General features: G+C 44.6%; 1 protein-coding gene across 2 annotated transcripts in view; it reads right to left on the bottom strand.

Annotated features, from left to right (window-relative positions):
- Nucleotides 1-27279, bottom strand: part of MTARC2 (mitochondrial amidoxime reducing component 2) — a 40613-nt gene continuing 13334 nt past the window's right edge. Inside the window, exons 5-8 of one of the 2 annotated variants that reach the window (XM_078441127.2) lie at nt 12829-12890; nt 12670-12741; nt 10185-10315; nt 1-772 (exon numbers count right to left, since the gene is read on the bottom strand). In XM_078441127.2, coding sequence (XP_078297253.1) covers nt 10189-10315; nt 12670-12741; nt 12829-12890 — 261 coding nt within the window. In that variant the 3' untranslated portion in view covers nt 1-772; nt 10185-10188. The remainder of the gene's footprint in view (nt 773-10184; nt 10316-12669; nt 12742-12828; nt 12891-27279) is intronic. The other variant, XM_060644401.3, reaches the window with a different exon arrangement.

Raw genomic sequence — 27279 nt, 5'->3', positions numbered from 1 at the left:
TTTCTCTTTTTTTTTTTTGCACCGGATTATTTGTACCTAAAAATTATCTGCACCTAAAAAAAATGCGCTCGTGCTCCTCACGCCTGCTCTCAACATTCCATTTGTTTTAAAAGCCCACGTTTTCTTTGTCATACTTAAAATTCCAGGCAGTGGACCTGGTGGTTACAGACAAATTGCTTTTATATAGGGCTTAATCGAAAACGAAAACAAGATCTACAAAATAACTTCCATACTCAAGTACAACCCGATTCCCTAATTTGGGGTCCAGAACACATGAGCAAAAGTTGACAGGATTCAACCGCCGTGTGAAGGCCAACACCAAGGATTTGTGGGAACACGTATAAGGCACGTCAGAAAACAATGATCTTGTTTCCCATTTCTCCTAAAAACACGAACGACAGGGGAGAGGATGTAAACACGTGGGAAAAAGAAATCTGCAGCTTTTTGACTGATTCTTTAGACTTTCTTTACTCACCAATAGTAACGTCAGGGGTTGAAAAGTGTCATCGCTAGAGGAACATTTGAAGTAATTTCATAGACAATTTTATTTATTTAAAGAGTCCTCATTACGTCCAATCTATATACCTCCTTATTGCTGAATCACCTCTAATACTTTTCCTGCATTAACGTGGAGCATGCGTAATTTCAAAAAGTTACAAAGAGATTCGGCTCCAGGGTGAAGACGGTCAAGGGCTGGGTAGCACAGGACGTGCCGAGGTGGTGTTGGCGGCTGTCGGTAACGTCCTCATCAAAGCCTCCGGGACGTGGAAACCTGAATAAATGACAAGGACCTCTGATTATTTGGTTTTTTCTCCTACAGGTCATAAATAACTCACACACTCACAGAACAGTCACTCAATATAGTTAAAATGCAGGAAACGTGAACGATGTCCTGGGCCAAATTACCTTAATGGAAAAGAGCAGCCTATTAGTGGCCCGCCCTGTTCTGGCAAGGGCCCAGAGCCCGGATCTCTCTCACATGACATGAGGTGGCAACGAGGGAAGAACACTTTTGAAAGCCATTAGTCAAAGAGTGCCTGGGTGGCTCAGTCGGTTAAGCATCTGACTTCAGGTCAGGTCATGATCTTACACTCCGTGGGTTCAAGCCCCGCGTTGGGCTCTGTGCTGACAGCTCGGAACCTGGAGCCTGCTTCGGATTCTGTGTCTCCCTCTCTCTCCGCCCCTCCCCAACTTGCACTCTGTCTCTCTCTCTCTCTCAAAAAATAAATAAACATTAAGACAACAATTTTAAAAACATTAAAAAGAAAGCAAGCCATTAGTCAAGATGTTAAAGAATATGTCTGTTTCCCACGAGTCAATAATTCCACTTTAGCAATCTACCTTACAGAAAACTTGATTTGAAAGTGACTCTGCATACAAAGATATATATTATAATATTATTTACAACAAATTTGGATGTAGTCCCAGTGTCAAATACTCTAAAATGGTGCTTATTTATTTCTACAACGTAATGCTATGAAGCCATCAGAATGACCTTTGAAAAGGCTGGAGGTCTCTGGAAATGTGTATGATACATACTTCTGCATATATTTATCATATATGTATGATATATATCTGCATACATATATGATATACAATATATATCTGTATGATATATATTATACATGCATATATTATGAAAGATTATATGTACATATTACATACATACACACACACACACACACACACACACACACAAATTATGGCTACATTAAACAAACAAAAAAAACCCAGAATTAAAAAAAAAATTTTTTATGAGAGAGAGAGTGGGGCAGGGGTAGACAGAGAGAGAATCCCAAGCAGAATCCACACTGTCAGCACAGAGCCCAACGTGGGGCTCGATCCCACACACCATGAAATCATGAACTGACCCAAGATCAAGAGTCGGACTCTTAACCAACTGAGCCACCCGGGTGCCTCCAGAATAAAATTTTTAAACAGTGACATGGGGTGATTTCTTTCCTCAACTTTGCTGGTATTTTCTAAATCCACCATGAGGAACATGTATTGCATCCATAATGGAACAGGTAAACTCTTATATAATTAAGTTTTAAATTTTAAATGGGTAAGTAACCCCAGTGCAAATATTAACTGCTATTTTTGTAAAGCTTTAATCAACCTGTCATATTAAGGATTCAGAATGCAAAAACCATAGAGGCTCACAAAGTAGATAAGTAACGTTACCATTATTTTTAAAGCCGAACAGAAATGCCCAGCAGAGAAGAAAGTTCTCCATGCTCTGGGGCATGGACGGCAGGACAAGTGCCTGTGGTGTGTAGGGGCGGGGGGCAGGGGGCAGTGCTGGATAATAAAGCTGAAAGGGAGCTTGGGGCCCAGTGGCCAACAGCATCTCTGTCACGTGAAGGGTCTGGGCACTCACACATCCCTCACCACACCCACAGCGTGCACCCTGCATACGTCTTACGCCGTCACCCCTGCTTGGCCCTTCACATCCCCTCTTGGCTCCAGTCCACCCCACACATGTGTTAAAGAGCAAAATTTAACTGAGTGAACTGGAAGATCTAATCGACTTTATTAAATGATTCATAAATCAGGCAACATCATATCTAGCAAGTAGAGGGGACCTGTGCTAAACAAAAGGAAGGTTTTTAAAGGCAGAGAGAAGATGAGAGAGAGAGAGAGAGAAAGAGAGAAAGAAAGAAAGAAAGAAAGAAAGAAAGAAAGAAAGAAAGAAAGGGGAGGGGAGGGAAGGGGAGGGGAGGGAAGGACTTTATTAACAAGGAACATGCTGTTTAGGCAAGGGTGCGCCTGTTTAGGCAAGGGGTCTATCCAGCCATTTGCTGCTACTGACCAGCAAATTCCACGTTGCCTGGTTAAAAATTACATTCCTGGGGGGCTGAAACTGCAGTCAGGTTAGGCAGTAAGTCTTGGTTTACTGACTTGAAACCTTAACCTAAGTGAAGCCATTGTGGGGCTGTGGTTTTCTTGTTAACAATTCCCCCTTCCTTTTTTTTTTTTTTAATTTTTTTTTTAACGTGTATTTATTTTTGAGACAGAGAGAGACAGAGCATGAACGGGGGAGGGGCAGAGAGAGAGGGAGACACAGAATCGGAAGCAGGCTCCAGGCTCTGAGCCATCAGCCCAGAGCCGGACGCAGGGCTCGAACTCACGGACGGTGAGATTGTGACCTGAGCCGAAGTCGGACACTTAACCAACTGAGCCACCCAGGCGTCCCTACAATTCCCCCTTCTTGATCAGACCCTCAGCTTAACAGAGTTGTGCTCAAAATTTAAGGAATTTGCACCACTGTCAGCTGTGCTCTGTAGTTCTCGAACCTTCTGTTGACCCTCTGTGCAGCATTCACAGGTCCGATGTTTTTGCTTTTTCTCTGTGATAGTCACACACTCGAGGTTTACATACTTCAAGTCTATCATCCTCTTTGGTCCTTTTCTGAAGGGGCATACTGATAACCCATACCGACTGGCCGTCGAATGATTCCAAGGTACAGGTGCACAAAGGGTCTAGAGAGAGGGAGGTCTGGGGTCTCTGGGAATGAAAACGGTTTTGTTTTGTTTTGTTTTATTTCAGACTTTTGCAGCTTTATAGATGTCTCTCCACCAACGTCTGTGTGTAATTGGAGTCATCTTAAATGTACTATGGTGGGTGAAAGAACGCAAAAGCTGAAACATGGGGCTGGTCAGGGAGCCAGGGAGAACCAAGCGGCCTTCTTGGGTTTCCTGTAATTTCGACTGTTCATTTTGTCTGCAGCCACTGTCTGCCCGCCTTCATTTTCCTACGTCAGGAGCAGACCGCTGCCATGTTGTAAGGACGTCAAGGTGGCAAAAGCCTGGCAATGAGGGGCCTTCTTGTTTTTCTCCAGAAGAACAATGGACCTCATCCACTTGCCACAATTTTACAATGCAACATAAAGAAGGCTTAGTATTACTGCTTATTTGACAATGCTTCTCATGTAATGTGACGTATCAGGTAAGTCCAATTAGTTTATTAGCAAATCTGTTAGGAATGTTCCAGCTCAAAAAGACTTAAGCAGACCAAAAGTCCAGGGGGAAAAAAGAAAAACTTTGTCTTTTTAACAGACAGAACCCCAAATTCTAATTTTGCACCAACTTAGTTTTGATATTAAAACTTACTTGTAGGGGCGCCTGGGTGGCTCAGTCGGTTAAGCGTCCGACTTCGGCTCAGGTCATGATCTCATGGCCCGTGAGTTCGAGCCCCGGGTCGGGCTCTGTGCTGACCGCTCAGAGCCTGGAGCCTGTTTCAGATTCTGTGTCTCCCTCTCTCTCTGCCCCTCCCCTGTTCATGCTCTGTCTCTCTCTGTCTCAAAAATAAATAAATGTTAAAAAAAATTTTTTAAATAAATAAATAACTTATTTGTAAATAAATTAATTTTAATGTTAGCCAGGTTGACCACACATTAAAATTCCTTTTCAAGGACTCCTTTTCCACAAACCTTCTACAACTTTATCGTTACTATTATTTTTTACATTTTGATTTTGTGCTATGTTTTTCTTCTTTAAACAATGAGCTTCACCTTAGGACAAAATTATTTTCTTTTCCCTCAACAAAAAAAATAGATTTCTATTTCTTATACCTTCTGTTACTGAAAACACATCCTACATTCCTGGCATATGGAGATGTTCTCTTATTAATTTTAGTAACTTTAATTATATATATGAACTCAAATTTTTAACCTTTAGAAACGTTAACAAAGTAAAAACTAAGCAGTAAGCAATTATGAACTGTTACACCAGTGTTCTTTAGATATGTAAATTTATCAATACATTTTTTAATTTCTAGACACATGGGAGTAGAGGCCCCTTTTATTATTATTATTGTTATTATTATTATTATTATGATGTTTATTTATTTTTGAGAGAGAGAAAATGAGCAGGGCAGGGGCAGAGAGAGAGGGGACAGAGGATCCAAAGTGGGCTCCGTGCTGACAGCAGAGAGCCCCATACGGGACTTGAACTCACAAACCATGAGATCATGACCTGAGCCAAAGTCAGACGCTTAACCAACTGAGCCACCCAAGTGCCCCTAGAGGCCACTTTCAGGAATGAGAGAGCAAGACAAAAGGGTCCCCAGTGACCACCTGGCTGAATACTGACAGGCCCATCAGGTGACCCACCTCGAAATATCCATAAGCCCTAACTGACCAATAGGCTACTTACAACCAGGCACAGGTACCAAAAAAGGGAAAAAGGGAAAATTCCATGTCGCCACACCTCTTCCTCTTCCCCCTTTAAAAACAGCCCCAGCAAAAAAATAAAATAAAATAAAAAAATAAAAATAACAAATAAAAAACCAAATAAATAAAAACAGCCCCAGCAAAAAAAATAAAAATAAAAATAATAAATAAATAAATAAATAAAAACAGCCCCAGCCCACTGCCTCATTGCAGACAATCTTTCCTCAGCTGTCCTTCCTGCTACCCCCTTGAAGTGTATTCAATAAACTTGTACCTTTGTTCTTCCTCAGGTGAACTCTTTGTTTGTTTTGTTTGTTTGTTTGCCTCAGGTGAATTCTTGATCTTGGCCCTTTCTACCAGCTTCCACCTAATCATTCGTTCCACATTTGGGGGCCCCCATCCGATTGACAACAGACACCATGATGGGCTTTTTCAACGTACAGCCTTCCAATGAAGGCTTATTAACAAACCCAAACGTGCTTATTAACAGACCCAAATTTATTTTTAGTTTCTCTGTAATAAGGAAGCCAAAGTAGATAAACCTAGATTTAATAATTAATGTTCCAGTATTTTATCTCATTTGGAAATAATCTAGATACTCAAGAAATTTAACTTAGCAAAACTTGTTTCAGTTTACAAAAAGATTTGGGGAAACTAATTGTAAGTACACATACCATAATATAGAACTGTTGCAAAAAATCGCATCTACAGGCTCTTATTTCAAATTTATATCTAAATTTATATATAAATCAAATTTATATTTAAGTCATTTACTCTGTTACAAAGAAAACCACAGGCCCAAAATGGTATCACTTGGGGTAAGGCCTCAAGTCAGTAGACTGAGGCTTAAAACCTAATCTAATTGCCCCAGAAATGTAGTCTTAATGAATCAGTTAGGAATTTTCTGATGGGGACCAAGGAATCACCACCTAGGCCCTCTCCATCCCCCAGAGGAAGCTGAAGTGATCTGCGTGACAAGACCTCCTGTTCCTGCCTGGAACTATCCTTTTCTTTTGCTAATAACTTTCTTGCCCACCCCCCCCACCACCGTTTCAATAAAAACCCTCCATCTTGTACAACTCCTCAGAGCTCCCCACTACTTGCTAGATGGGCTGCTGCCTGATAAAGCTAGTTAGATCTTCAAATTTATTTGGTTGAACTTTGTTTTTTAACAGCTCCCAACAATTATGTACAGATTAACCGCAAAGGGGCATCTGGGTGGCTGAGTAGAATAAGCGTCCAATTCTTGGTTTCAGCTCTGGTCATGATCTCATGGTTCATGGGATGAGCCCCTAATCAGGCTCTATGCTGACAGCTGTGGAGCCTGCTTGGGTTTCTCTCTCTCCCTCTCTCTCTCTGCCCCACCCCCACTCATGCCCTCTCCCTCTCACAATAAATAAATAAACAGAAAAAAGAAAAAGATTAACCACAAAAACTATGAGACATGAGGAGAACTCATTCATTCTCCCAAGCTATTATGCTTTTGTTTACAAACCCTCTAAGTGATAACAAGTACTTATTTAGCTAGTAAACTCAAGTAGGATAAAAGTTTTATATTAAATATTGATAACTCTAAAGACATGTCTATTTTAATAGACTAACAACCTTGGGTTAGCTTTAATACCAAATATTTCCTCAGATCACGTGAAGCTAAAAAACATCTGGGTTAGTTTCTGGCTTTTTGGGAGTTCTAGAATGTCCAATCCTTACAAATGCTTGCCTTCACACCAACCAAATGGAGCTCTTTTACAAATTAATTTTAGCACTACCATCCAGAGGTAGGAAAATATTTCACATTCATAACATACACACAAAATGCACAGATGTAAAAACCTTACAGTTACTAGTATTGCTGACGAAGAGCTTTAAGATTTGTATCTGTGTCTGGAATTAAGGAGGCCTGCTAGAGTTTGGGCACAAGTGCCCTTAGAGTAGTTTGTATTTTCAAAAAGGCCTCTCTTCTTTTTTCTTTTTTCCCCTTAGTCTTAGGTACCTGATTGTGGGCTATGCTTAAATTTCAAAGACATGATAAGATGTGTACAACTTTAAGGAACACAGAAAGAATGGAAGGTCTGCCAAGGACTTTTGTTTCCTTAGGCCAATAACTTATAAGCTTTTTGAATTAGACAGGAGCAGCTTTGGGATTGGTAAAGGAACAGGTGAATTTTGAATTGCCTCTAGAGCTGACTTGTATTTTGCAAAAGATCTGTCAGATAAGGACGGCTATTTTCAATTCCTTAAAAAATTTGGATTGCAACTTAAATGATAGTAGGGGTTGATCCATGCATCCAACTACATTATCCCCAATTTGCTTTTCTCCCTCTTGGTTTATAGTTTGGATTTTAAATATTTCTGGCAGGAGCGCCTGGGTGGCTCAGTTGGTTAAGCATCCAACTTCAGCTCAGGTCATGATCTCGCGTATTGTGAGTTCGAGCTCTGGGTCAGGCTCTGTGCTGACAGTTCAGAGCCTGGACTGCTTCCGATTGTGTGTCTCCCTCTCCCTCTGCTCCTCCCCGCACCCCATGCTCTCTTGCTCTCTCTCTCTCAAAAATAAATAAACATGAAGTATTTCTGGCAGTACTGAATAACCCCCCTTGGATAAAAGATGGTCCTCAATGAGGGGGCAATGGATATTACCTTCCCCAAAGCTAGAGTCAGTCTCAAGGACAGCTAAAAGAAAGAACCAACAACCCCAAATTCCAGACAGGCAGAAAGCCAAGACCAGTTAAACAAAACAAGACAAGCAGAAAGGCAATGGTTACCCCTGGGAGAGAAAGGATCTACAAACAACAGGTTTGGATGTGGAAAGGAAGGGGCAACGTGAAATTGTATTTTTCTCTCTCAGCTGGGCACTACAGACAGATTCAGAAGAGCTGATTCTGGTAAGAATGTTTACCCTTTGCTGACTTCTGCCAGTCTTCCTAGGAGGCCCTTTGCAATGATGACAATAAAAATCATGGCTAATATTTACTGAGCATTTCTTATGTTTCTTGTAGAGCCTGCTTTTAGGCAACAGGCTTGAGCTATGGAAACTTGAACAAGACAAAAGGGCCCCCAGCGAACACGGAGCTGGTTGCAAACAGGCTCGTTAAGCTTTAAGCCCTAACTATCTACTTAAAATTGGCCACGGTTCCTAACACTGCCAAAAAGGGGGAAATTCCACATGTCCCCACACTCCATCACTCTGCTCTATAACTATAGCCCCACCACCACCACCACCACCTCGTGACAGACAGTCCCTCCTCTGGGATCTCGCCCCTGCTCCCTTGCTGTGTATTCAGTAAACTTCTACCTCCTTTGTTCTTCCCTGGGTAAATTCCTTCCTGGCCCATGCTAGCTGCCCCCACCCGAGATGCCCCACATTTCTGTTGTAATGCTGCAACTTTATGTAAATTAATCCTCAAAATCACTTTGATTGTTTTAGGGAGAACTATCTGTATTCCCACTTTGCAGATAAGGGTACTAAGGCTAAGGGGTTAAATAACTCAACCAAGTCAGGAAATGGAGCTGCTAGGATCCTGAACCCAAGTCTACCCGCTGCTGGATCTAGACTGTCTGGACTGTTGCCCCACATTGTCCTCAAGGATTGTCAAGTGAGGGGCACCTGGGTGGCTCAGTCGGTTAAGGGTCTGACTTCAGCTCAGGTCATGATCTCATGGTTCGTAAGTTCAAGCCCCGCATCGGGCTCTGTGCTGACAGCTCAGGGCCTGGGGCCTATTTCAGATTCTGTGTCTGCCTCACTCTCTGCCCCTCCCCTGCTCATGCTCTATCAAAAATAAACATTAAAGGGGCGCCTGGGTGGCTCAGTTGGTTGAGCGGCTGCCTTCAGCTCAGGTCACGATCTCGCGGTCTGTGAGTTCGAGCCCCGTGTCAGGCTCTGGGCTGATGGCTCAGAGCCTGGAGCCTGCTTCCGATTCTGTGTCTCCCTCTCTCTCTGCCCCTCCCCTGCTTGCTCTCTGTCTCTGTCTCTCTCTCAAAAATAATAAACATTAAAAAAAAATTTTTTTTAAATAAATAAATAAACATCAAAAAAAAAAAATGATTGTCAAGCGAGAAGGTGAGAAGGTCAGGCCAGAATTAGAAAGAAGGATGGTCAAGAGTTTCAGACATGAGGTAACTCAGTCTGGTTCAAAACTCAGTTCAAAATTCAGTTCAAAACTCAGTTTGGTTTTTTGAGAAGAGTCATTTGAGAAAGTCTTCCAAATGACTTTATTTCTATAATTTGGGGGTCAGGCATTATGCTCCAGGCATCAAGGTTTTATTTGGCCTGATGAAATCAGTGTGAGAACATTATTTTATACCTCGCGATTCAGAATCCAGGCACCTTGATGCACTGATACTTTTCAAACTTTAAATCATATTTTAAAAATAAATTTTTTAGGGGCTGGGTGACTCAGTTGGTTAAGTGTCTGACTTCAGCTCAGGTCATGATCTCACAGTTCGTGAGTTCGAGCCCCACATCAGGCTCTGTGCTGACAGCTCAGAGCCTGGAGCCTGCTTCAGACTTTGCGTCTCCCTCTCTCTCTGCCCCTCCCATACTTGCACTCTGCCTCTCCCTCTCTCTCTCAAAAATAAATTTAAAAAAATCTTTTAATAAATTTTACAAAAAGTATTCACTGTTTTTCTCCAAGTTGATATTGAATAATGAAGCACTTCCCTTCATTTCACTAACAGAGACAGAAAAAAAAATCAATACAGAACTCTGGTGACCTGCTCACCTTTATTTCCTTATTCCTTAATGAACTGAGAACATCTACCTGTCTTCTGCTGGGGCTCCTGCGTCAGCATTTTATAAGCGAATGCGAAGTGTGAGAGAAGCCCAGTTGGACTAAATCAGATTGCTGAGGGAAGAAAAAGAAAAGGCACTTTTCCAACTCCCAAGAGCAGGACCCAGACCGCTCATTCTGCTAAGAGTTAAAACAGCAAAACATAAAAACATCTCAACACCGGAGAACGTGGCCGTGGCTTTGAGGCGCTGCGTTCCGGCAGCAAAGCCGGCCCTTCGCCATACCATGTCACGGTACCATCCGATACACGGGGTCACCAACGTTCAAGCTGCCGACTTTCTCCACTGAGTAATAGACCCCAAAAAGTGGGGACGACTTGTAGATCTGCTTCTCAGAAGGATCACACAGGCGGTAGCTGAAAGAAGCAAAAATTCACCGTCAGGCACAAAAGGGAAATAGGAATCTAAGTGCTCTCAACAGAATTCAGGTTCTTATCCTCAAGGCCTATAAATAAACAGCAAGCCTTTTCTGCTCCTTGGACAGAGAAGTCTGGGGGCGATTAGTCAAACTGCACATAATCCTGGTTTTTCAAGAAGTATCCTCAGAGTCTAACCAATTTTTCCCTGGCTTCTGCTTGAGGCCAAAAAGAAAAAAACTTGTATGTGTAACTCAAAATAAGTAGTACATTAAAAAATAAATAAACGAGGTGGCTGGGTGGCTCAGTCGGTTAAGCGTCCAACTTCAGCTCAGGTCATGATCTCACAGTTCGTGGGTTCGAGCCCCACGTCAGGCTCTGTGCTGACAGCTCAGAGCCTGGAGCCTGTTTCGGATCCTGTGTCTCCCTCTCTCTCTGCCCCTCCCCTGTTCACACTCTTTGTCTCAAGAATAAATAAACATTAAAAAAAATTTTTTTAATAAATAAATATGTGGAATGTTTGCATGTATATCTCCAACTTCACAACTGTCTGCAACAAATGCTCACCCAAGCTCGAAAAGGAACTGCCCTGAACTCTCCAAATCTTCTGTTCAGGGCATCTAAGTTTTAAGTACTATGCTTTCCACCCCGTAGGTTTACAAGCCTAAAGCTGAGTTTCTTCTGTGAACAAAAATGAAGACACAGATACAAATGGCATGGGGCCTGGGGGGCCTGGGGGGCCTGGGGGGCCTGGGGGGCTCAGTCGGTTAAGCATCTGACTTCAGATCAGGTCATGATGTCACAGTTCATAGGTTCGAGCCCCACATTGGGCTCTGTGCTGACAGCTTGGAGCCTGGAGCCTGCTTCCAATTCTGCGTCTCCTTCTCTCTCTCTGCCCCTTCCCCACTCACTCTCTTTCTCTCTCAAAAACAAATAAACATTAAAAAAAATTTAATAAAAAAAAATGGCATGGGGCTTGACTACTAGCAAAGTTTTTTTTTTTTTTTCAAAAGCCCTGTCTAAAGAAAACTAACTGAATCTCAAAAATCAAAAAACAAAACAACCGTATATTTGAATAATAGACCCCAAAGAGTGGGAGTCTATCATTAACCTCTTCTTCTGACTTAAACCCATTGGAAACAAATAACAAAACAGACCAAAGGGAAACAAAATAGAATACACCTCCCCAAAAACTGTTAACTTAGTTTTAAAAACACGTTCTGCATTTATAACTAAAGTCAACCCAAATTCCTTAAATATCAAAACGAAACATCCTGCCATAAAAGAAGTTCCTCAATAAACAGACAACTCATTGTGTTCCAGTATTTCTAATATTTCATTATACAACTTCAATTCGTCTCACATTCCTTGATGTTGAGTCTAATAAACAAAAATAATTACAGTATTTGAGGTCTTAATTTAGAAATACATATTGAATGTTATTAAAAATTGATGTGAGAGGGGCACCCGGGTGGCTCAGTCGGTTAAGCGTCCGACTCTTGTGTCAGCTCAGGTCATAATCTCACGGTTTTGTGAGTTCAAACCCCACGTCAGGCTCTGTGCTGGCAGCTTGGAATCTGCTTGGCATTCTCTCTCTCCCTCTCTCTTTACCCCTCCCCTGCTGGCTTTCTCTCTCTCAAAATAAATATATAAACTTAAAAAAAATTGATGTGAGAGGTATGAAAATTTCAAAACATAGTATTATGCAATTAAAAATGTCAAAAGTGGGGGCGCCTGGGTGGCTCAGTCTGTTAAGCGTCCGACTTCAGCTCAGGTCACGATCTCACGGTCTGTGAGTCCGTGAGTTCGAGCCCCGCGTCGGGCTCTGGGCTGATGGCTCAGAGCCTAGAGCCTGCTTCCGATTCTGTGTCTCCCTCTCTCTCTGCCCCTCCACCGTTCATGCTCTGTCTCTCTCTGTCTCAAAAATAAATAAACGTTAAAAAAAAAAAAAATTTAAAAAATGTCAAAAGTGGAGCACCCGGGTGGCTCAGTTGGTTAAGCATCTGACTCTCGATAGCGGCTCAGGTCATGATCTCACGGTTTATGAGATTGAGCCCCGAATTGGGCTGTGTCCTGACAGTGCGGAGCCTGCTTGGGATTCTCTCTCCCCCTCTCTCTCTCCGCCCTTCCCCTGCTTGTGCGCTCTATCAAAATAAATAAATAAACTTAAAAAAAAAATTGCTAAAAGTACCAGGAGATTAGTCCATAAAAAAAGAGGAGGCAACTTCCACTAACCAACAGACACATACCAACCAGAAGGTGGAGTGAAAGGTGCTCACACAGGGCACCTACACCCACAGGTAATTCTAGGACGGGGATAACATTAAAAGTACATTGGACACATTGCGGTTTACCTCTTCAGGGTTTCCAGTGGCTCCTTCCTGTCTATCACTCCGGTATCTGGGTCCACAGTGGTCAAAACGCACCTGTCATTCAAAAACCAAGAGTTAGGTAGAGCCACAAGCCAACGAACGTGCCACACCCCAGAGGTTGACTCTCGAGAGAACGCTTACCTGGGGCAAGCCAAAACCCTTTTCATCTCTACACCGCCAATGAGGAGCTCATCCCAGGTATCCTAAGAGGAAAGGATAGGTCATCTTGTGATTTCATTAGTCTTCAAAGCAGTTTATTCTTTGGCTGCTACCAACTATGGAGCAAGAAGAAGGCAGAGAGCAAGACACCAAGAAACATGTCCCAAAGGGACGCGAGGGAAGACAGCACATCGGTGTCCAGGATCCAGCTCCTCCCTCACGGTCTCAGAAACCGGACTCTATCAGTATGGCAAGAACAGACCTTATTTGGGGGGCAGTTGGCCATGAGAATCATAAGCGAACTAGAAGGGCAACTTATTGATATATAATGAGAAATGTATAACTTGCAAGACAATCCCACTTTGTCCTTAATAGCTAAGCTACAGTGGAAGCCAAGTTAAAATCTGATGGTTCTTTGGGGGCATCTGGGTGGCTCAGCTGGTTAAGTATCCAACTTCGGCTCAGGCCATGATCTCGCGGTCCGTGAGTTCGAGCCCACATCGGGCTCTGTGCTGACAGCTCAGAGCCTGGAGCCCGTTTCGGATTCTGTGTCTCCCTCTCTCTCTGCCCCTCCCCTCTCTGCCCCTCTGCCTCTCTCTCTCTCTCTCTCTCAAAAATAAATAAACATTAAACATTTAAAAAAATCTGATGGTTCTTTGACAAGTGGGACATCACCCAAGGGAAGTCAGTTATGAGATTCACACATTCAACACTTCCACATCCACGGAGAGGCAGCCTGCCCTGGGGGCGGGGAGTGTGGGCAGAGTCCACAGTCACGGGCCCTGCCTTGCTTTCCCGCCCTTGAACAGCGGGTAGTGCCGACATGTGCCTCAGGGCTTTAATAAATCCTCACAACTTTGAAGAAGGAACTATTATGATCCCCATTTTGCACAAAGAAACACAGACCTGCAGAGATTGCAAAATGTTCTCAGGGTCACAGCCAGCTAGGTTTGAAAACTTCAGATTCTGAGGGCAGGGCTTCTAACCACCCAGCTTGTAAATCAATCTCTGTCTCTATTCATCTGTCTACACATACACATATGTACATGTATATACACACAGATGGAGATCATACAGATGACATTATATATACATAGATATATATACTCATACACAAGCACACACACAGCACACACGTATAACAAGGGCATGTTATAGGACTCTCTTGCTAACAGGGAGCCATCTGTTATTGAATCACATGCGATAAGAATGTCCCTTGAGAACTTGTTTCCTGCTCTCAACCCAAGTGAGGTTTGGAAGCCATATGTCCAAGGGATTTGGTGAGAAGTCAGTCTCCAGGTAAGGAAATGAGGCATCATTTCGTCTCATCTGGTCCTTTACTCCCCCTCAGGGGACATGAGAGTTTCTGCTGGAGGCAGGGCAGAGCAATGGGGAGGGACTAACACGTAATGTTTCCTCTTCCACCCCGATAACCAGGTTCCAGTCATGCTCTGACGCTCTTGCAGGGGTGCATTAACCCCCCAGGACTAGCGGGGTGACTTAGCAAACACAGGAAAGGCACTCCAGTACCTAATGGGGTCTCCCCACCTCACAAATCTCCTATAGGATACAAGCACAGCTGATGTTAAGCGGTCTCTGTGGATGCCCTGGGTTCCCACCCACCATTTATGAAAGCAGTGCTATAAGGAAATAAAGTCTGTGTTCCCGGGGCGGACTCAGTCGGTTAAGCGGCCGACTTCGGCTCAGGTCATGATCTCGCGGTCCATGAGTTTGAGCCCCGCGTCGGAGTCTGTGCTGACAGCTCAGAGCCTGGAGCCTGTTTCAGATTCTGTGTTTCCCTCTCTCTGACCCTCCCCTGTTTATGCTCTGTCTCTCCCTGTCTCAAAAATAAATAAAACGTTAAAAAAAAATTAAAAAAAAAATAAAGTCTGTGTTCCAAACCAGCAGTCGACGGATGAACTACACAGCCCTCGTAAAAGGCAAGGATCACCAGGTAACAAACAGAATCTCTGTACCCTATCTATTACGTGCCCTATGCGAACAGCAAAACTGCAAGACAATCAAAACAGGTGGTTCACCTGGCAGAATGTGACCCCCACCCCCCCTTACCTCTCCCACTCCCCCCACCTTCCACCACCATCCCCCACCAGGAGCGTGACCAGTAATATGGCCTCTGCACAGGTAAGTGATGGGCGCGGTGCTACCCTGGCCTGGGGGCAGCCCAAAAGGGTGGATTTGGCCACACTTGGCCACACGAGGGTGCTGCGGCCCAAAGAATGTGACCCCATAGGTTCCCAGTGGGTTGCTCGCCCTCAAGTACCTCCCTTCCAATACCTTCGTACAAGGGATGGTGAATTTCATATTTTAAGCCACAGATCTGTGGAAACTCTACCTCATGACTATGATATGAGGCAGGAAAGTCTGAAGAGTTCAGTTGGGGTTCCTAGCTTAATAAAACAGATTCAATCTTGGTCTTTCACTCTTAGAGAACTGCAGGACCCAGTTTAGAATAACATATTGTCTGCATTCACAGAAATTGTCTGAGGCTCCCCAGTTCTAATCACCTATGAATATATTAATACCTTTATATAATAACATCACTCTCATCCTAATCTGATCATGGTTGGCATTTTGGGTGCAAAGGGTTACTTACAGTAAAAAAACACTAAGCAAGTTTAAATGTAATTAGTAACTCACTTCTTAGATGAAAATAATAAGGCCCCCTTATTAAAATTAGTTTGAATTGAGAATGCATGAAATTAGGGGCGCCTGGGTGGCTCAGTCGGTTAAGCGTGCGACTCTGTCTCAGGTTATGATCTAATGGTTTATGAGTTTGAGCCCTGTGTCGGGCTTTGTGCTGACAGGTCAGAGCCTGGAGCCTGCTTAGGATTCTGTGTGTGTGTCTCTTTCTCTGCCCCACCCACCCCCCCCCCCAGTCTCCTCTTCTCTTCTCTTCTCTCTCTCTCTCTCTCTCTCTCTCAAAAATAAATAAGCATTGGGGCACCTGGGTGGCTCAGTCGGTTAAGTGTCCGACTTCAGCTCAGGTCATGAGCTTATCATGGTCTGTGAGTTCGAGCCCTGCATCGGACTCAGTGCTGACAGCTCAGAGCCCGGAGCCTGTTTCAGATTCTGTGTCTCTCTCTCTGCCCCTCCCCTGCTCATGCTCTGTCTCTATCTCAAAAATAAATAAAAACATTACAAAAAAATTTTTAATAAATAAATAAGCATTAAAAAAATTTTTTTAAAAAGCAACCCTGTGGCATTCTTCCTACACACACACACACACACACACACACACACACCACGCACGGAGTGTCCCTTTCTCTGGGCTCCCTCGAGTGTGGTTATACATCTCAGCCCTTATCTGTACCTCAACCATCCAGCTACTGAGCCCTTGATCCTGCTTCGTCCTGAGACCCCTGCAGTCAGACACAGTGACTTCATTTCTGTAATTTCAGCATCTATCTCAGAGATGAGCACCCAGTAAACTCTCGATAAACGTCTGTTGCAAGCATGAGTGCTCCAGAATCTAGGCCAATGTGTAAACTTGCAGGGAACAAGTTTTCCTTAGCTGAAGTAAAACTCCACCTCACAGCCAAACTTCCTTCACGGACTAACACAAGATGCCACACACTAGGAATTAGCAATTTACATGAGATGCGACTTTTCACTTAGCAGATTTAGTAAGGATTACAGGCATCGATGCTGGCAGGGGCATAAGAAAAAAGGCGCTCTTCTGCTCAGTTTGTGGGAACATAAATTGGTATGATCGGTAAGCTTCTGCAAAGCAATTTGGCAAGATATACGGAAAGCCTTGAAAGTTCTGACTTAAGGGCGCCCGGGTGGCTCAGTCAGTTAAGTGTCCAACTTCAACTGAGGTCACGATCTCATGGTTCGTGAGTTCCAACCCCTTGTCGGGCTCTGTGCTGACAGCTCGGAGCCCGGAGCCTGCTTCGGATTCTGTGTCTCCCTCTGTCTGCTCCTCCCCTACTTGCTCTCTCTCAAAAATAAACATTAAACGGTATTTTTTTTTAAATTTTTTTTTTAACGTTTTATTTATTTTTGAGACAGGGAGAGACAGAGCATGAACAGGGGAGGGTCAGAGAGAGGGAGACAGAGAATCCGAAACAGGCCCCAGGCTCCGAGCTGTCAGCACAGAGCCCGACGCGGGGCTCGAACTCAAGGACTGTGAGATCATGACCTGAGCCGAAGTCGGCCGCCTACCCCGCTGAGCCACCCAGGCGCCCCTAAATGGTATTTTTAATAAATAAATAATAAAATTCTGACTCAGCCTTTCTTAAGAATCAGTTGAGAAATGTAGGCAAAGACTGTTTTACAAAGCTGCTTATTATGTAAGGGGAAATGGAAAACCACCTACAGGCTCAGTCACAAAGAAATGGCTAAGTGAATCATTGCATAGTTCAAAGATACACTAATACAGAACCACAGAGGAAGTGGTTCTTTTTTTTTTTTTAATTTTTTTTAATGTTTATTTATTTTTGAGAGAGAGAGAGAGAGAGAGACAGAGTGCGAGCAGGGGAGGGACAGAGAGAGAGGGAGACACAGGATCCGAAGCAGGCTCCAGGCTCCGAGCTGTCAGCACAGAGCCCGACGCGGGGCCTGAACCCACAAACTGTGAGATCATGACCTGGGCTTACGTCAGACACTTAATCGACTGAGCCACCCAGGCGTCCCCAGAGTAAGCCACACTTAAGAAATTACCTTTATGCCAAAAAAAAAAAAAAAAAAAATTTAACTTTATCTGAAAAAGATTCTTGAATTGAATCATTGAAAAGCTTTCCCCATCTCTGCAGCCCGGGTTCCAGATTCTCTCTCGAGGCTTTCTCGTGTATGCTGGAGAACACTGGATGGAGACGCAGTGTGTTTTATCCGGAGAGTGTAAGTCTCCTCCTGTTACACGCTGGCTGGTGTATGTTCCTACAGAATCAAAGGAGACACACTCCTGTAAACCTCCATGCATAACAAATGTGCCAGGAGGAATTTGTTGTTTGGGGAAATCCAGGCAGAAGGGCAGGACGGAAGCCTCAGCCTTTCTGCCAAGCTAGCTTCCATTCCCTGGAGGCCGCCGAACGTAAGCAACGGCAGCCACAAGCTACAAAAGTGGAAAGGGGAGACCCTGAATCCTGGCTGCTTGTGCATCTCTGAGGTGCATGCGCTGGGTTGGATACTCTTCGGGGCTGATGCGGCTGAACCTGTCCCAGGCTCCTCTCAGGGAGGTGAGAACCACGAGGTTTCCAGTGCCTCGTGGACGTGAGAGACCCCAGTCTCCCCTCAGGCTCAGCTCCTGACGGATGCTAAGGGGCCCCACACCCACCAATAGCAGAGTCGGGGAGAAGCGGCCACCAGTTCCATTCCCAAAGGCAGCAGCCTGGGGGCTTTGAACTGCCTTCAGCACCCACGGTCCACACTGAGAATCACAATCCTCCAGCAGACGAGAGAGGGGGATGAGTGGGGGGGGGGGGGAGTCCCCCAGATGACTCCTACCTCCACTATTCTTCCATCACTACCTCAGCATCTGTATTTGTGGCCTATTCTCTAGGGTAGCTTTTAAAGCAAATGGCCACTCTTCGAGGATACAGAGAAAGAGGAACCCCCGTGCACTGTTGGAGGGAACGCAAATTGGTGCAGACACTGTGGAAAGCAGTGTGGAGGTTCCTTAAAAAATTAAAACTAGAAGGGGTGCCTGGGTGGTTCAGTCGGTTGAGCGTCCAACTTCGGCTAGGGTCAAGATCTCGAGGTTCATGGGTTCGAGCCCCACGTCGGGCTCTGTGCTGACAGCTCGGAGCCTGGAGCCTGCTTTGGATTCTGTGTCTCCCTCTCTCTCTGCCCCTCCCCTGCTCACTCTCTCTCTCTCTCTTTCTCTCAAAAAATAAACATGGGGTGCCTGGGTGGCTCAGTCGGTTGAGTGTCTGACTTCAGCTCAGGTCACGATCTCATGGTTTGTGAGTTGGAGCCCCACGTCGGGCTCTGTGCTGACAGCTTGGGGCCTGGAACCTGCTTCGAATTCTGTGTCTCCCTCTTTCTCTGCTCCTCCCCTGCTCACACTCTTGTCTCTCAAAAAAAATAATGATTAAAAAAATAAATAAGCATTTAAAAAAATTTTAATTAAAGTAATAATAAAAAAATTAAAAATAGAATTACCATATGATCCAATAATTCCAATACTGGGTATTTACCCAGAGAATATGTAAACACTGATTCAAAAAGATACATGCACCCCTATGTTCATCGCGGCATTATTTACAGTAGCCAAGATCCGGAAGCAGCCCAAGTGTCCATCAATACATGAATGGTCACAAAAGAGGTGGTATACGTTTACAATGGAATATTAGTCAGCCACAAAAAAGATCTTGCCATTTACCACAACATGGACGGACCTAGAGGGTATTACGCTAAGTGAGAGAAGTCAGACAGAGAAAGACAAATACGTACGATTTCACCCATGTGGAATATAAAAAAAAAAAAAACAAAACAAAATAGGGACTCCTCGGTGGCTCAGTCAATTAAGCATCTGACTTCGGCTCATGTCATGATCTCACGGTCCGGGAGGGGATGGGTGAAAGAAGTAAAGGGGATTAAGAGATACAAACTTCCGGTTACAAAATAATTCAGTCACAGAAATGAACAGTACAACGTAGGGAATACAGTTAATAATACAGAAATAATGTTGCACTGTGACTACCCTGATCATGGTGAGCACTAAAACACAGAATTGCTGGACCACGATTTTGTACACCTGAAACCAACGTAACCCTGTATGGTAAGTAGACTTCCATTTTAAGATAAGTACCTTACCTGTGATGCATAAATGTGTATGTTTGTGGGATCATACCTGCTCAAAGGGAATACCCACGTACTTTTGTCATTGAAGGCTTTTATTTCCTTCGTGATCTGAAAAGTTAACATATCTACAGGCACAGGTAAAATATGTTAAACACGACTCGGTAGCCAGATCCCCGCCCCTAATTCAGTTCAACAGTTTAAAGGTTTGCTCATTCGGGACCAGGGATAAGTAAGAAAAAGAGAGTGAAGAAGATCTTGAGAAACCAACCTCATGTGATTGATAGAAAGATTAAACGTGCTCACTTATAAAAAAAAAAAAAAATGAAACGTAGAATGTACAAAGGAAGTGTTTGTTAAAAAAAAAAAAAAAAAAAGCCAAGAAAGAGGTCATATTGGAGAGGTTTGAGAGATATTTGTGATAAAGTGCCTTTACTGATCTCTCTCTCTCACACACACACACACACACACAGCCTAACAGAAGAAAAAGACAAAAGAAATTATACAACATTAGGGCTGCAAAGAACCTTTAAAATCCGTTAGCAAAATCTGTCAACTTTAAAATCAGAAAACAGGGGCGTCTGGGTGGCCCGGTCGGTTAAGTGTCCGACTTCAGCTCAGGTCATGATCTCTCGGTTTGTGGGTTCGAGCCCCGCATCGGGCTCTGTGCCGACAGCTCAGAGCCGGGAGCCTGCTTCGGATTCTGTGTCTCCCTCTCTCTCTGCCCCTCCCCCGCTCATGCTCTGTCTCTCTCTCTCAAAAATAAACACACGTTAAAAAAAAACCTCTTGGGGCGCCTGGGTGGCGCAGTCGGTTAAGCGTCCGACTTCAGCCAGGTCACGATCTCGCGGTCCGTGAGTTCGAGCCCCGCGTCAGGCTCTGGGCTGATGGCTCGGAGCCTGGAGCCTGTTTCCGATTCTGTGTCTCCCTCTCTCTCTGCCCCTCCCCCGTTCATGCTCTGTCTCTCTCTGTCCCAAAAATGAATAAAAAAACGTTGAAAAAAAAAAAAATTTAAAAAAAAAAAAAAAAAACCTCTTAATAAAATCAGAAAAGAGTGCTCAGAGAGGAGTAAGGTCAAGCTCACAGAGTGGCCCCTCTGGTCTCCACATCCACTTGCAGCTCCTGTAATTATCTTGCTCCCAGGAAGACCCCAGGCCAGGGGCTCTGCAGCCTGGCTGCAGGCTGCAATCATCAGGGGGACCTTAAAGGCTCCTCTGCCCAGGCCGCCCCAGGGACCCAGCATCAGGCCTGTGTAAACCCCTCCAATGTGATGTGTAGCCAGTTTGGAAACAGCTGCCCAGGAAGACCTCAACACATTCCTTCTTAGCCAACATCCGCTCATCTTCCCGGCCATGGGCTTCCCAGGGGGTGTTTCATTTGCCCGGTGGGTGCAGTGGAGGACGAAGCAGTGTGGGGCCATGCAGAATCCCACAGAGGTATTCTCATTTCGTCGTGATCGGAAAGGAGCTGAAGCCCTAGGATTTGGCTTTCCATTCTTCAGCTCCCCCTTTTCCGGACCCTAAACATGTCTAGAGTAAACGCTTCAAGTTACTGAGATGTAAACAAAAAGGCAAATGCATAAGGAGCTCTCCTTAAGTCAAGGTACCGACTCCACTAGAAAATTCTTTAGAAATGTGGGTTACTCTGCCCCCTACCCAGGAGTCCTGTCTCCCTTTTCATCATTTTGGCTTTTGTAAATAAGGACAGGCTTGTGCAAGGGCCTTGCTTGAGGCCCCTAACAAAATGGGCAGGTCAGGAAAGCAGCCCAGACGAGGGCATGGGTCCCCTCACTTGAAAGGCAAGCAGGAATCGCCTAAGGGGGGCTGAGTGTGGCCCCTGAATCCGCACCCACATTCCTCAGGCCTCATCTTGGTGCTTTTCATTCATTCAGAAAGAAAAATGACTGTTTGGGGCTTTCAGCTTGCTTCTAGCAAAGTCCATAAACACGAGATTTGGGCTTAACTTCTTTCTGCCAAAGAACATTATGCCACAGCACAAATTGTCACCGGCCACAGGCCAGTTAGGCGATGTGAGGCAAGTAACTCAACTTCTCTGAGTATCAGCTTCCACAGCTCCATAAGAGAGGTGAAAACACTACCTTCTTCGATGACTAGCGAACATTTTTCACCCTGAACCAACGTAAAACATGACATCTTATAACTGCCGAAACTCGGAAGGAACCAAGATATCCTTCAGTAGGTGAATGGATACGTCACACTGTGGTACGTTCCGACAACAGAAAATTATTCAGCGCTAAAAAGAAATGAGCTATTAAACCATGAAAAGACACAGAGGAATCTTAAATGCGTATCACCAAGCGAAACAAGCCAATATGAGAAATCTACATACTGTAGGATTCCAAACATGGGACACTGGAGAAAAGGCAAAACTGCAGAGACTATAAAAAGCTCAGTGGCTGCCAGAGGTGTGGGGGTGGGGTGGGGAGAAGGTGAACAGGCAGAACACAAAGGATTTTTAGGGCAGTGAAAACACTCTGCAAGTTTTACAGTGTTGGGGGTGTCATTATACATTTGTCCCGACCCGCAGGATGTACCACAGCAAGAGAGAACCTTCAGGTGAACTGTGGACTTTGTGTGACCATGATGTGTCAGTGTAGGTCCATCCTTAGTAAAAAAAATGTATCATTCTGGTGACCAACTTTGCTAATGAAGGAGGCTGTGCATATGTCGGGGCAGGGAGTCTATGGGAAATCTTCACAATTTCCTCTCAATTTTATTGTTAACCTATAACTTCTCTAAAAAAAAAAAGTCTTGGGGTGCCTGGGTGGCTCAGTTGGTAAAGCGTCCAACTCTTGATTTCGGCTCAGATTGTGGTCTCCCGGTTCGTGAGTTCCAGCCCCACGTTGGGCTCCAGGCTGGCAGTGCTGTGGGGCCTGCTCGGGATTCTCTCTGTCTCCCTCTCTCTCTCTGCCCCTCCCCCACTAGTGCATGTGTGTGCTCTCTCTCCTTTAAAATAAATAAATATTTAAGAAACAAAAATAGGGGCACCTGGGTGGCTCAGTCGGTTGGGTGTCCGACTTCGGCTCAGGTCATGATCTCACGGTTCGTGGGTTCGAGCCCCGAGTCAGGCTCTGTGCTGGCAGCTCGGGGCCTGGAGCCTGCTTTGGATTCTGTGTCTCCCTCTCTCTCTCTCTCTCTCTGCCCCTCCCCTGCTCACGCTCTGTCTCACTCCGTCTCTCAAAAATAAATGTAATTTTAAAAAAAATTTTTAAAGAAAGAAAAATAAAAGTGTTTTTTAAAAAATTACATTAAAATAAATAAAATAAAAATCACATTTCACACTGTTTCTTAATGTTCTTTCACACACACATACACACACATGCATGCACACAGCAGACATAACTTAAACAAAATTTTTGCAAAACAATTTTTTTTAAGTAGGCTTCATACCCAATGTGGGACTTGAACTTACAACCCTGAGATCAAGAGTCACATGCTCTTGGGCTGGCTCAGTAGGTTGGGCGGCCGACTTCGGCTCAGGTCATGATCTCACCATTCGTGAGTTCGAGCCCCAAGCTGGGCTCTGTGCTGACGGCTCAGAGCCTGGAACCTGCTTGGGATTCTCTCTCTCTCTCTCTCTCTCTCTCTCTCAAAATAAATAAACTTGAAACAAACAAAAAAAACAGATACCCCATGTGAACCTCCGGCATAGTGCCTGTGACTTAACACACACATGACAATTGTGAGTGTTGTGGTTACTGTTGTTTTGTTCCTGTTTTATATGGTGTTCTTATCATTGCTACTTCAGGAATCCCTGAAGCCAGGCAGAGGACATTCTTATTCCAGGATGGAGACTTCTAATCTAAGCCCCCAAATAAAATCCCAACTCGTCCCAAATCAGATTTGGGGGAATGAAAATGTCGGGGATGATGGTTTGCAAAAACTTTATTTTTCAGCAGCTGCAAAGGAGAGAGTACTGAGAACCCCCAGTCCACACAGCCAGAGAGTGATGAGGGTCAGGACCCAACCACAGCCGCCTGGCTTCAAGACCTACCACCTCTCTGGAAGCTTCTGGAAGAATAGAAGTGACAGAGTGACAGTGACAGGGAACACACCAAATCTCTGGCAGGCTCTCCCCAGTTCTTCCATACTGCGGAGTGAGAAAGGATATGAACAACATATTCCGGGGGGGGGGTGGGAAAAAGCCAAGTCCTGTTCACCAGAATAGTGAGCAAAGTTCGGGAAACACTGACCCCTGCAATGGCCAACCACACAGATAAGAAGCATTAGTCAATTGTCCTCTTTTTAAATTCCACTGCTCTGCCTTCCCAGAACCCTCACGCACTGCACTGGCCCAAGAGACGCCACCTTTGAAAATGTGCTTACTATTCGGAGTTAGTAGAAAAAAGTACAAAGTACTTTTCGGGTCACAAAGAGTAAATGTTGCACAATGCATTCTACTATTGCTCTGGATTTTTGCAATAAATAATGGCCTGACTTTTTGCACCATGCTTAGATTTGCTATTTTTTTATTATTAGTTGCTCTATTAAATATTTATGAATATTATCATTAATATTTCATACAGTCCCACTAATTGAAAGGTTATGGTTGTACAACTGCACCGGGTAGACAGGTTAATGCATCAGGCCCTTAATTATTGGGCTTCCTAATTTCAGGCAGAATAAACTGGCAACATGAGCATCATTTTATACCAAGGATTTTTTAAAATGTGTACCATCAGAGGACTTTTCTAGAAAAAGAAGAGTATTCTGCCCGGGGTGCCTGGGTGGCTCACTCGGTTAAGCGTCCAACTCCGGCTCATGTCATGATCTCGTGGTCTGTGGGTTCGAGCCCCGCGTCACAGGCTCTGTGCTGACAGCTCAGAGCCTGGAGCCTGCTTCAGATTCCGTGTCTCCCTCTCTCTGCACCTCCCCTGTTTGCACTGTGTCTCTCTTTCAAATATAAATAAACATTTAAAAATAAAGAAAAAAAGAGTATTCTGCCTTAGGTATTATGTCAGAAAGCCCATCACCATGCAGGAATAAAACAGAGAACACAAGGTCACTTAACATTTTTTTTTAATTAAAAAAAATAAAACTCCACCTACTCAAATTGCCTAAGAGGATGAGATTAGGCTCACATTAGCCTTAGGTTCATTTTGACAAGTTATAGGAGAACAAAAATTCTTAGCAAATTCCAGGAAAGCAAAAATCTTTAGCCAGGAATCTGGCTATAGGGCATCTTTTTGGGGCGCCTGGGTGGCTCAGTTGACTAACCATCCAGCTCTCAGTTTCTGCTCAGGCCATGATCTCACGGTTCATTAGTTCGAGCCCTGAGCCACACGTTGGGCTCAGTGCTGACCGTGCAGAGCCTGCTTGGGATTTTCACTCTGTCTCAAAATAAATAAACTTAAAAAAAAAAAAAAAAAGTATCTTTTCTTCTTATTCCCCTGGCTCAAAATCTTACTAAAATTAGTATCTTCAGGGGCACCTGGGCGGCTCAGCCGGTTAAGCGTCCGACTTCGGCTTAGATCATGATCTCACAGCTCTTGAGTTCGAGTCCTGAGTCAGGCTCTGTGCTGACAGCTCAGAGCCTGGAGCCTGTTTCCAATTCTGTGTCTCCCTCTCTCTCTGTCCCTCCCCTGCTTGCACTCTGTCTCTGTCTCTCAAAAATTAATAAACATTAAAAAAAATGTTTTTTAAATTCGTATCTTCAGTAGAGATAAATCAAGAACAATTGTATTCCCTAAAATAAAATTCCTCAGAAAATGATGGAGCAATTATAGGATTCCTGTGACAGAATTTCTGCTTCATGTACTAATTTCTTTTTTGTTTTTTCTTTTTTTGAGAAAGAGAGAAAGCGCAGAGAAGGGGCAGAGAGGGAGACAGAGGATCCAAAGCAGGCTCCGCGCAGACAGCAGAGAGCCCGATGTAGGGCTCGCACTCCCGATCCGTAAGATCGTGTCTTACTTCGGACACTTCGACTGAGCCACCCGGGCATCCCCACGGACTAATTTCTAATCCAATTCCCGGCCACTTGCATTACCGCAGAGCATGCAGCGTCTAAGGGCTCCACCCTCGTGCACACTACTAGACCACGGGGGAAAAACAGGCAGGTTAGGCCCCTCTCTTGCACCAGACCCTTTCTAGGCCCTGTACCTAACTGCTATTTTCTTTTCTAAAGGAAGCCCCCCAGACTGTTATCAACTCTAAGTCCCACAAAATCTGGATTTATTCCTGGGGAGAAAAATCAAGACTCTTCCCTCAAAGTGCCGACAGCCCAAGAGCATCAAGGTCCCTTCCTGTCCTGCCTCATCTGTAGCCGCTGGCATGAGACTCCCAAGGGCTGGGGCTTTATCACGAATTTCATGCGGGCTCCAGGTAAGACCCACTAATCTACAGCTTTTCAAAAAGACCCTGTGGTGAGTAAGCACCGCACTGGTGTTCCAGCCTTGGGTCTCCCTTCCTTCCCGGGCACATTCTAGAGAGCTGCCAGAGTAACAGCAGGCCTGGCACACTGTGCTCCCCTCAGTAACATTTGCTTGAGGGATATAAATACGAATTGCTTCCTTGTTCAAAACCATTACCTGCTTTCAATATCCACAATATAAAATGCAAACCCCTTGGCCTGGCGGGCTCCAGCCAGCTCTGGGTCCAGCCTCCTCCTGCCACTTCTCTTTTGCCCCCAGAGTTCTGTGCTTCTGAAATGCTCCCGGGCACCCCTCAATGTCATGGCCTCTCGTGCTTTTAGGTCTTCAACTGGCTGCCTCTAATACCCACAACGACCCTCGCTCACCCTTGCAGGCACACAGTGCACACACAGCTATACACATACACAGCATGGCTTCGAGGTGGCTTGATCTGACCCACCCCCACACCCCCCTTCGACAGGCAGACTTAGGCAGTTCTACTTCTAAACATCCTAGGCACCGGCTAAGCATGTGCATTACAGTTCTTCTCACACCAAGCTGTCATTGCCTTGAGGCTCTTCTGCTCATATCACGGAATTCTGAAGGGTAGGATCTGTATCTTTTCACCTCTGTATCCAGGGCTCCCAGCCACAGTGCCTGGCCCATTATAGATTATCAATTTGGGAAAAAAAAAACATTTTGGGGACACCTGGATGGCTCAGTTGGTTGAGCATCTGACTTTTTTTTTAATGTCTATTTATTTGTTTTTGAGAGAAAGGGAGAGCACAAGTGGGGGAGGGGCAGAGAGAGAAAGAGGGAGACACAGAATCTGAAGCAGGCTCCAGGCTCTGAGCTGTCAGCACAGAGCGCGACACGGGGCTCAAACCCATGAACCGTGAGATAATGACCTGAGCTGAAGTAGGATGCTTAACCAACAGATACCCCAGGCATCTGACTCTTGATCTTGGCTCAGGTCATGGTCTCACAGTTCATGAGTTCAAGCCCCACATAGGGCTCTGTGCTATCTGCTCAGAGCCTGGAGCCTGCTTTGGATTCTGTCTGGGATTCTGCTTGGGATTCTGTCTCTCCTTCTCTCTCTGCCCATCACCTGCTTGTGCCCTCTCTCTCTCTCAAAAAATAAACAAACTTTAAAAGAAAAACATTTTAATGAATATAAAGAGAAATTATAGGAAATAGATAACATATGACAGGATAACATCAACAAGTAGAAAACTTCTGTATATACTGCTATTTTTTAAATTACCAAATAAAGTGCCTACGTATGAAAGAATTTATACCAC

Source organism: Panthera onca, chromosome F1, assembly GCF_046562875.1.
Source record: "Panthera onca isolate mPanOnc1 chromosome F1, mPanOnc1 haplotype 2, whole genome shotgun sequence".
Classification (NCBI taxonomy): domain Eukaryota; kingdom Metazoa; phylum Chordata; class Mammalia; order Carnivora; family Felidae; genus Panthera; species Panthera onca.
Note: the sequence above shows the minus strand (reverse complement) of the source record. Positions and strands in the feature narration are given on the sequence as shown.